A 10,382-nucleotide genomic window follows, 5' to 3' on the forward strand; every position below is an offset into this window, starting at 1 on the left:
CCAGCAATTTTAAAGCAAGAACATTTGGTCATTGCCATCTTTCACGACAGGAAAAAGGTATTAGAATAAAGCTAAATAACCGCCCTTTCTTTCTATGTAAAAACTACATCATTACACCCAATTTACACTGCATCATCCAGTATGTTATTGTCAGTCATGCATTTATGTTATGTTATCATCCGGCATGTTATCGTCGTGCATTTTGAAACGCTCTATGCATTATATATGTCCAGTGTTACCAAGGTATACTTCATATAGGCATTCCCTCAGGATCTTTGTTTTCGCTCTTCAAAGGGTGGTTATAAGGCTCTAATCCAAATAAACTTTTAGCTCCCTTTATGATATCACTGCAATGTTATAGTAACAAAACGTTTGCAAAATTCCCCCAACTTTTGTGTTAACTTTAATAACAGGATATGTTGCAGAATGCATATTTCCGCCCGATCTATTGGGCCCTACATCAAGGCTGGTAGATTGACAAATTAAGAAAGCAGAATTAATCAATTCTTTTACACTTGTGCTCTTAACAACAATAGTGATGATTGACTCTGCCGTAACATTTATTCCCTGTTCTTTGGTGATCATGATACTGCACATATTTGTATGTAATTGTAACTTCGAGATCGAGAATACAAACTCCGCATCAGGGGCCAGTTGTATCAAGCCCGTTTAGCTTCAACGGTGGTTAAGTTAAGTATAGAAAACAAATCTATCGTTTTATTGAAGAAGCAAAGTAAATATTTTTAACCTTAATTAATACAAAGATATACTGTTTACAACTACATATTCAGTGCATAATATTGAAGTTTACTTAAATTTTACTTATCCACCTTTTGTGTTAAACGGGCTTGATTAAATCACGAATAAATATAGCATTAAATATTGTATAGTATGGTTATCATTATCATACTAACTCTCCTGACGAAGGCCCTCAGTTCGAAACGCTAGAAGTTTTTTTGTCTATTTTAGACAGTTGTTATACCACATTTGATGCTAAGTTGTTTGAAGACGCTGCCACGCTGCTCCCTGCATGTTTATATTGATTAAATATTGTTGACTAAATAAATATTGTATTCTACTGTTCCTTCAACCATTACGCCGCAAAGCAATCACTCACGATACGAGTTTCTTTATAGGTTCGTGTGGGTATTTAAAAATCTCTGGCATTCTTCTAGAATATATAATGAATAGGTTTAATATAGGGAATAATTACAGTGAACAATATAATATACGCACTGTAAGACGTTATTATAGATAACTCTCACGGTCGCATCTAAATTCATGCATTAATTAACTAACCAATCTTATTAAAATATTATATATGATCTTCTAGCTATAATATTGGTCCTTCGGTTTATGAGAAGATGAAAGTGCATATTTATTTCAATCTATTTTAAAACTTATAAATGTTTATTTTCAGATATATTATGTGCTGGAAAGCATGTTGATAAAATTAATCGTCTCAGAGCTCGTGCATTCGACTCCTGCTGTTGGTTATAGGTTCTTTAAAGGTAATTTTATGCAAAAATTTGAAACATCATAATAACACAAATAAACGCTGACAGACAACTTCCCATGTTTACATTTTTCACTAGCAATGCATTTTAGACGGCATTTTGATTAGTTGAGCGATAATTCAAGATGTACCCTTCATTACTTTCTGTTATCTCAAGGGTAAGTTGCTAAGTAATTTGTTATTTGATGACATTTTAATTTCAGATCTAACCAAATTATATACAGTTTAAGTTCCGCCTCCATATTTGTGGGTATACAGCGATTAGGGATTACTGATCGCTTTAGGTATTTTGGCACAAGCCCATATTTATAAGACGACTTAAAAAATGTGTCCATGTTTAATTTAGTGCCATACCGGTGATCTATTATCCCAATAATGCGAGCTTATCAGTATTAGCTGCAATGCTTATACTGCAGTCGTTGTGTTTTAACATAGCTAATATTCATTCAAGAGACTGTGACATCTGCAATACAGCTATTTTATTTTGACAACGAATGCTAAAATTCCAGAAAGATAGCATGCAGTTTAATACAGTAATGTAGGTAGCTTTAAATGGCTTAGCTGGCCAGTTAAGGAGTCGCCGGCAGTTTAAATGCCATAATCATGTTCATACATGCACGTTTTAACATACGTCTCATGCATATGCATGTTAGTCCAACCGCAGACAATCCAAAAGATATCTTTTGGAATGTCTATGGTCTAACATAGTGGCAAATGTAATTGTCCATCATATGATATCAAATATTGGTATTACTGCACTAATTAACATCTAATTTTTTTTGAATTCGTTCGAGAAATTGGGAAATAAGATTTTTGAAGGATAACACATCAACAGTATGTTTTGACAGCAAATATAATCAAATGCCAAATGTGTGTATTTTTGAGAATGCATTCCATAATCATATTGCATATTTTTATTCGGCATGGGAGTCCCCGAATTTTCGCTTGTAGCTCTACGGTTCCACCTTTTCTTGCCCTGACAATACTTTAAAATTAATGACACATGACCCACGTGCAACGTGCATGTATGTAATGTTTTAGTTAAAAACACATGAATTTAATGATGTGCCAAAATGTACTGGATCTACTGTAAAACACTTCAAAATATTTTTGTAATTTTCTTCTGACATTTAAAGGACTATTATGGAAACGAATGATGACACCACAATCTTGTATATTAGTCGTAAAATGCCTATTTCAAAATGTGACGTATGTACGCGTGTTTATATACATACATACGCGGATACGCCAGGGTAAGAATCGTATACAACAAATCACACAGTGTAAATGGACCTTAAAAGTACTTTTGCACGTCCGTTGTTGATAAAAGAGATTTTAAGAGGCATCTCTGTCTAGACTTTTCAAAAATTGACAAACATCTGAATTTTTTTTAAAATAGCTATATATGTTTAATTTTGACATTTTTAAAACTATTGACCAATTTTTTTCTTCAAATCTCATTATTTCTTACTCAAATATCTATTATTCAAAAGTTTGCACTTTTTAACAATCTTAAGAAATTAGAGATTTAAAATTAGAATTTAGTAAAGTGTGTCAGAATTTTGGCTATTATATTGATGAAACTTATAAAGTTGATTTAATAATGTCGTTTTAGATGACAATCGTCTCAATAACGATGTTTGCCGTTCTTTCAATCTGGACCAACGTGCAAGCAGGTGTGACAAATATTTATTTATCACAGAATCCGTCAAATAAATATAATGCGTAGTGATAGATCCGGAAGTGAAGTGAAGACAAATAACTTTTAAAGGCTTTTGGTGATGGATTTCTAAATAGTATTTTTTAAATAGAACTTTCCAATGTAAGTATATAAATGCTTATAAACTCAGTCTTTTTTTTATAGGTAGCATCAAATGTGGCAACTTTTCTTGCAATGCGGACGCGATTTGTCAAAACACAAACCGGAGTTACATTTGCATCTGCAATTCTGGGTACAGTGGAAACGGGACGCACTGTAAAGGTATGTAAGCACTTAGAGAGATTCAACATGTATAAGACACAACTCAGTCATCGATCATTAAATTTCGTATTGTATAAAGGTGTAATCGTCTTCAATTTCGGTTTCAATAAGACAAATGAGTCACCGTATTACGTGTATATTTTGTAATAAAACATGAGCAATAATTTGCAATGATTTCATATTTCTTTTATATGCATAAGATATTGACGAATGTTCAGGCAGACCTTGTCACAAAAATGCTACATGTGCAAATACAATTGGCTCATTTAATTGCACCTGCAAAGAAGGACTTCGTGGCGATGGCTTTAATTGTGGAGGTAAAGACTTTTAGGCCTAGTTTAAAACAAAAGCGGATTTAATATATAAATTGTGTTGAAAACTTGTATTTTATTATTAAAATATTCCTATATAACATTCCACGAGAAATTTGTATTCGGTATTCAAAGAAAATCTGAAATGAATTCAGGTTTTCCACATGCAATGAAAGGAAATTTCCTTGTGGAATATATAACTATATCTTAATTTATGCATCGTATTCGCGATTTACTACGTCACTGTCACTGAATTCACAGCGCGAGATTGAAAACAGTCAAAGTACGGTAATACAATGCAAATTTATTCAAAATTAGTGTAATAAATCTATTTTAATATTTGTACTGCTTTATTGGGATTCCTATGGTGATAGATCCGGAAGTGAAGTGAAGACATGCAAATAACTTCATTTTTAAAAGGCTTTTGGTGGTGGATTTCTAAATAGTGTTTTTATATAAAACTTTCCAATGTAAGTATATAAAGGCTGATGTACTGAGTCCTTTTTCTAGATAGCATCAAATGTGGCAACTTTTCTTGCAATGCGGACGCGATTTGTCAAAACACAAACGGGAGTTACATTTGCATCTGCAATTCTGGGTACAGTGGAAACGGGACGCACTGTAAAGGTATGTTAGCATTAGGAGAGATTCAATATGTATAAGACACAACTCAGTCATCGATCATTAAATTTCTTATTTGTATAAAAGTGTTGATCGTCATCAATTTCGGTTTCATTTTCGGTTTCACCGTATTATGTGTAATTTGTTTATTAGAATTTGCATGCTGACTATACAAATAACATTGACAACATTAAGTATGAACAAGGTGGAATTTCGTTTTAAACTAATGGCCATAATTGCTTGCATTTTCGGCAAAGCCAATCCAGAAGGGTAGTGTCGCAGCTCCTCGCAAGAATGATTTTTATTGGCTGAACTTTACAATACATTTCTGTTTCAACCAATAGCATAGTTTCGTTCTTTAGAAAGCATAGAAAAGCATTATCCAATTGGACGAAAGCTTCCAATCACTGCGACATGTCCGAATCAGAATGTCTAGGTTTTTAATAGTGGGATTATGGTCAAAATTTATGCATTCCGATTGGGTTATATACCGAAAATGTAAACAAACTTGCTGATTTGTGTAAAGCGAAAACCTCTTTTTCATGGCATGGCATTTATCTTCCAAGACGGAGAAGAGGGGGCAAAATTTTTACCAGGTAGTTTACATAGTCAGTGTAAACTCTCTTTGCAATGCAATTGACGAAGCATTAGTTGCAATTAATACTGAACTATATCAAAAATTTCATGATGAGGTAATGACCGCTGGAAATCTGCCTTATCTAAAAGATACTGATAGTCAGTCTTCTTTCTCTCAACTGCATGTCAACTTTAAGTTTTTGTACATGTAAACGGATCAGATTATAACTGCTCTTGTCACGAAAATGCAATTTGTAAAGATAGAAAAGGGAGTTTTACCTGCAGATGTGAAGATTGACACAGTGGAACTGCATGGAATAAACTGCACTTGTGTGCATGTATGGAATTCAACGATTCGTTTAGTGTTTCCTTAGCAGATAATTGTAGTATTAGTCAAGTTTACGTTTTGCATACTTTTATACGTATCTCATTGTAAAAGTTGGAAGACGTGTTATTTTAGAGTTTTCTTCCCACTTGAAAAGTAGATCGGCTCGGGGATTTAGTCCATGTGCACGCGGGATGACGTTTTCGAGCATTTTCATGTTCGTTTTCATGCCAAAACAGTTTTAAACACCGTCAATTTACAATCGAAGTTGAAGCTGATTTAACATATTGAGCATAATCTTCGATCCTTGCATCGTGTGGACAGGGCGTCATAGCGATAAACCAGATAAAAACAATTTTTGAAACGCTCGTGTGCACGACGCTCGTATGCACATAGCCTAAATTTCGCAATTTTTGCACATCTGGCACAGTAATAAAGCACACGGTCACTGGAGGTATTTTTGTACTAAAACATGAGGAATAATTTGCACCGATTTCATATTCTTTTATATGCATAAGATATTGACGAATGTTCAGGCGGACCTTGTCACAAAAATGCTACATGTGCAAATACAATTGGCTCATTTAATTGCACCTGCAAAGAAGGACTTCGTGGCGATGGCTTTAATTGTGGAGGTAAGATTGACTTTTAGGCCTAGCTTAAAACAACAGCGGATTAAGTATATAAATTGTGTTGAAAACTTGTATTTTATAAATAAAATAATGTTCCTATATAACATTCCACGAGAAATTTGTATTCGGTATTCGAAGAAAATCTGAAATGATCAGGGTTTCCACAATGAAAGGAAATTTCCTTGTGGAATATATAACTCTTATGCATCGTATTCCCGATTTACTATACGTCACTGAATTCACAGCGCAAGATTGAAAACAGTCAAAACAGGGCAATACAATGCAAATTTATTCAAAATTAGTGTAATAAATCTATTTTAATATTTGTACGGCTATTTATTTGGATTCCTATGGTGATAGATCCGGAAGTGAGGTGAAGACATGCAAATAACTTCATTTTTAAAAGGCTTTTGGTGGTGGATTTCTAAATAGTGTTTTTTATATAAAACTTTCCAATGTAAGTATATAAAAGCTGATGTACTGAGTCCTTTTTCTAGATAGCATCAAATGTGGCATATTTTCTTGCAATGCGGATGCGATTTGTCAAAACACAAACGGGTGTTACATTTGCATCTGCAATTCTGGGTACAGTGGAAACGGGACGCACTGTAAAGGTATGTAAGCACTAGGAGAGATTCAATATGTGTAAGACACAACTAAGTCATCAATCATTAAATTTTTTATTTGTATAAAGGTGTAATCGTCATCAATTTCGGTTTCAATAAGACAAATGAGTCACCGTATTACGTGTAATTTTTTCTAAGCATTTGCATGCTGACTATACAAATCACTTTGACAACTTTAAGCATGAACAAGGTGGAATTTCCTTTTAAACTAATCGCCACAATTGTTTACATTTTTCGGCAAAGCCAATCAGAATGCCTAAGTTTTTAATGGTGGAATTATAGTTAAAATTTATGCATTCCAATTGGATATAAACTGAGAATGTAAACAAACTTGCTGATTTGTATAAAGCGAAAATCTCTTTTTTATACATCTGGCACAGTCATATAGCACACCGTCACTGGAGGTATTTTTGTACTAAAACATGAGCAATAATTTGCAACGATTTTTCTTTTATATGCATAAGATATTGACGAATGTTCAGGCGGACCTTGTCATGAAAATGCCACATGTGCAAATACAATTGGCTCATTTAATTGCACCTGCAAAGAAGGACTTCGTGGCGATGGCTTTAATTGTGGAGGTAAAGATTGACTTTTAGGCCTAGTCCGTTTGTCAAAAGTCCGTTCTGCGCATATATTCTGCGCATAACAATGTTTGTTTACGTTGGTTATATAATCTTTACATGACGTATGCGTCGTTTTCTTATTTTCTTCTCGCTCAACGGCTGTAATCTGTGATGAATATGCTTATTTTATATTATATTTAGAAGAAAATAGTATTATATTTTGAAGAAAATATAAAGCGAAGCTTGTAAATAAACCGGCCGTTATTTAAAACTTCATATATTTGTAATTGTAGGACAAGCGAGAAGGTAGCGTCTGTAGCGACGACAAATAGCCTCGCCATCTCGTGTCTTCATTCAACAAATAAACTCTTGGAGCATTCCTTTCAGCATAATATTGCTTTTTTCTAGCAGCCTTTTGATAAGATAATTTATCATCGTCACTTGCAACTCGAGCCTCTTCGCCTTGCGACATAAAATAAAATAATTGTACGCCCGAACTGCCGTTTGTAATACAACGGGCTAATATCGCATATCATTAACATTCCAAAAGTTGCTTCCCCACTAATGGAATGTGTTGCTGCGCGGAATATATGCGTAGAACGGACTTTACCTCATCTTTAAATTGTGTTGAAAATTTGTATTTTATAATTAAAATATTCCTATACAACATTCCACGAGAAATTTGTATTCGGTATTCAAAGAAAATTTGAAATGATCAGGGTTTTTTACAATGAAAGGAAATTTCCTTGCAATTGTCAATAATGAGGGGGAGGGATCTGTGTTAATAGAATATATTATGTGCATCCTTTTGAAAAGAAGACAGTCGTGGCAACTTTGGAATGAAGACAGTTATATGCAAATCATATGTGGAAACTCTGGAAAATAATCTAATCAAGCACTAGTGATTTATTTTATAATTTTTTATTTTGTTGTATTTTGAAATTTTTAGTCCCAATGGCAGGATTTGAAGATGATGACGATGATGACGATGAACTAAGTAGGTTTCTTGAACTTGGAATTAAAATGAAACCATTGAATAGATATTATAAGCAGTGACGGATTAACTGACATATATGCAATTACATGCAGATTGGCAGTACAGTAATTTATATAAATTCATTTATAAAAATGTTATAAATGGTTTTGGAAAAACCAGGGACAGGCTCTTTAATAAGCGAATAGCGATATCCATTGACTTTTCAAGCTTTAAAAAGTTTTAACTCAAAAAACAGGACTCAGTTTTGCCAAATAACCCTTTGATGAATATGATAAAGAGCCTCGTTGATCGTAACAACTTAATAAGAAGACTGATAGTGCAATCAGATTTATAATTAATAGCAAAGAACAGAGATGAATACGTGAAAAACAGCTGAATTTTATAAAACGCCATTTATCGCCTTTTCAGTACTGCTAAAAAAGATCATCTTCACATTCTTAGAATACATGTGTTTATGTTTCAAACCTTTTGTTAATGGCAAATCTTTTTCAGAAACCTTGACTTTCAATTTTATATTTATTCAGGTTATGGTTATGTAGCCCTTATTGTTGTTATTCTCTCATTCTCAATTGTCATCTGCGTTTTTGCGCTGTTAGTCTATCAACAAAAAAGAGAGAAGGTTGGTTTAAGGAAATGAAAGTTTAGTCGACCTTTAAAAAACAGTTAAGACTAGAGAAAGAACCGAGGTTCCTACTGACACTGCAGCAAGCATAACTTCTCTTTTTTTTCACTCTTATTCTTTTATTAGCTGTCACCTCGATTTTTTCAAATTTATATTTTTGTTGCGGCCAGGTTGATGTCAAATCGGGAATTGCAAACCAATTTTTTTTGTTTAAGTTGCACAAAATTCCCGATTTGACGTCTTATCCGGTAACTTTAAAGGCTAATAAATCCACCAAGACAAAGTTTTTCAATAACAAAATGCGATTACAAAGTTTTTGAAAATACTTTGACCTTTTGATATTCAAAATCCCCATCCAAGCTATAGGCATTTTAATCAAAGTTTTATGCAAAGAAAATGAAATTTTAACTGGCGCAACATGAGCAAATTTCTTAGCTTTCGTGTACATGGCTTAATTGTAGTCCCTTATATACAACAAGTGTGTAAGAGTAATCAGATAATTTTATTGCAGGCAAAAGCAGTAAAAGAAAAACAGGTCGCGGCTTCTTTAAGAACTTCACTGGAAATGGAAACTAAAGATGGCCAAGTCGAAAACAGTGGGTACAACTATAATGACGACAGGGAAGATGTGAAAAACGCCTGAGCTATATATGTTCTGGCAAATAGAACCACGTCTGGTGTTGCAAGTCCTGTCGCAAACTTTGTTTCAAACGTGACGCTCCTTAGGAAGGCCATCAGGTCAAAACAAATTTTTTATCTATTTTAGGCAACCTCATAAGGCAGGCTTTTCTACCTACGCCCCATGGCTAACACTGCGGCGAAAGCCCTGGTTCATGCTGGTCATGTGACAGCGCAAAATCTCCCAGATTATGCGAGATTTTTAAGTAGCGCTAAGTTCAACGCTATAATAGAGGGGTGGCAAAATTAACATGCCACTTCCGCCATTTTTAACATTTATGACAGTCCAGGTGGTTTTGCACTGCCGCTAAGCAATAAATACTAAAAATAGCAGTTCAGTCCATGCTGGAACACGCTGTTTTAACCGTATATGATTTATGCGCTGCATTGTATTCCACCCATTTCCGTGCGGGAAAGACGTGCCAAAAGAATCACGTGACCAGCATGGACCAGGTTTTCGCCGCAGCGTGCCTGTGGAGCGTAGGTAGATAAGCCTGGGTTGCAAGGTTGCATTTTGAGCATACCACATTTGATGCGGAGTGATTTGTCGGCTACACGTTGCATCCTGGTATTCGAATTTTTTGTATGCAGAATTCTATTTAATATTATTTTTATTTTTTTTATGATAATAATACACTAAAACATCTCGCTATATTACCAAAAAATAACGGCTGAGACAGCATTTGCCTAATTTAAATTCAGAAAATAATTTCTTAACATCGAAATGCAGCCATTACACATCAAGAGTTTGACGTTTGAAACAGGCTTATACAGCTGATTCAATTAAGTTTGTGACAGGCAATAGCCCAATGTATATTCCACGCGCAAGAGGCATGAAGGGATTGATGGTATTTTATGCATAATTATGCAACGAATGAAGTTATTATTGGAAAAGCATTGTTGAATGTAAATATAATCATCTGGTGGGAAC

General features: G+C 34.2%; 1 protein-coding gene across 1 annotated transcript; it reads left to right on the forward strand.

Moving 5' to 3' along the window:
- Positions 1–527: 527 nt before the first annotated feature.
- LOC114544877 (latent-transforming growth factor beta-binding protein 1-like) lies at positions 528–10,106 on the forward strand. The gene is made up of 13 exons (XM_028563373.1): positions 528–601; positions 1,421–1,511; positions 1,596–1,674; positions 3,132–3,192; positions 3,381–3,497; positions 3,698–3,814; positions 4,319–4,435; positions 5,849–5,965; positions 6,460–6,576; positions 7,053–7,169; positions 8,104–8,151; positions 8,676–8,770; positions 9,285–10,106. Exons 3-13 carry the CDS (start codon positions 1,642–1,644, stop codon positions 9,414–9,416), a joined length of 1,071 nt encoding a protein of 356 aa, XP_028419174.1. The 5' UTR covers positions 528–601; positions 1,421–1,511; positions 1,596–1,641; the 3' UTR covers positions 9,417–10,106.
- Positions 10,107–10,382: the final 276 nt, after the last annotated feature.

Source organism: Dendronephthya gigantea, unplaced genomic scaffold, assembly GCF_004324835.1.
Source record: "Dendronephthya gigantea isolate DGI-Jeju-01 unplaced genomic scaffold, DenGig_1.0 001010F, whole genome shotgun sequence".
Classification (NCBI taxonomy): Eukaryota; Metazoa; Cnidaria; class Anthozoa; order Malacalcyonacea; family Nephtheidae; genus Dendronephthya; species Dendronephthya gigantea.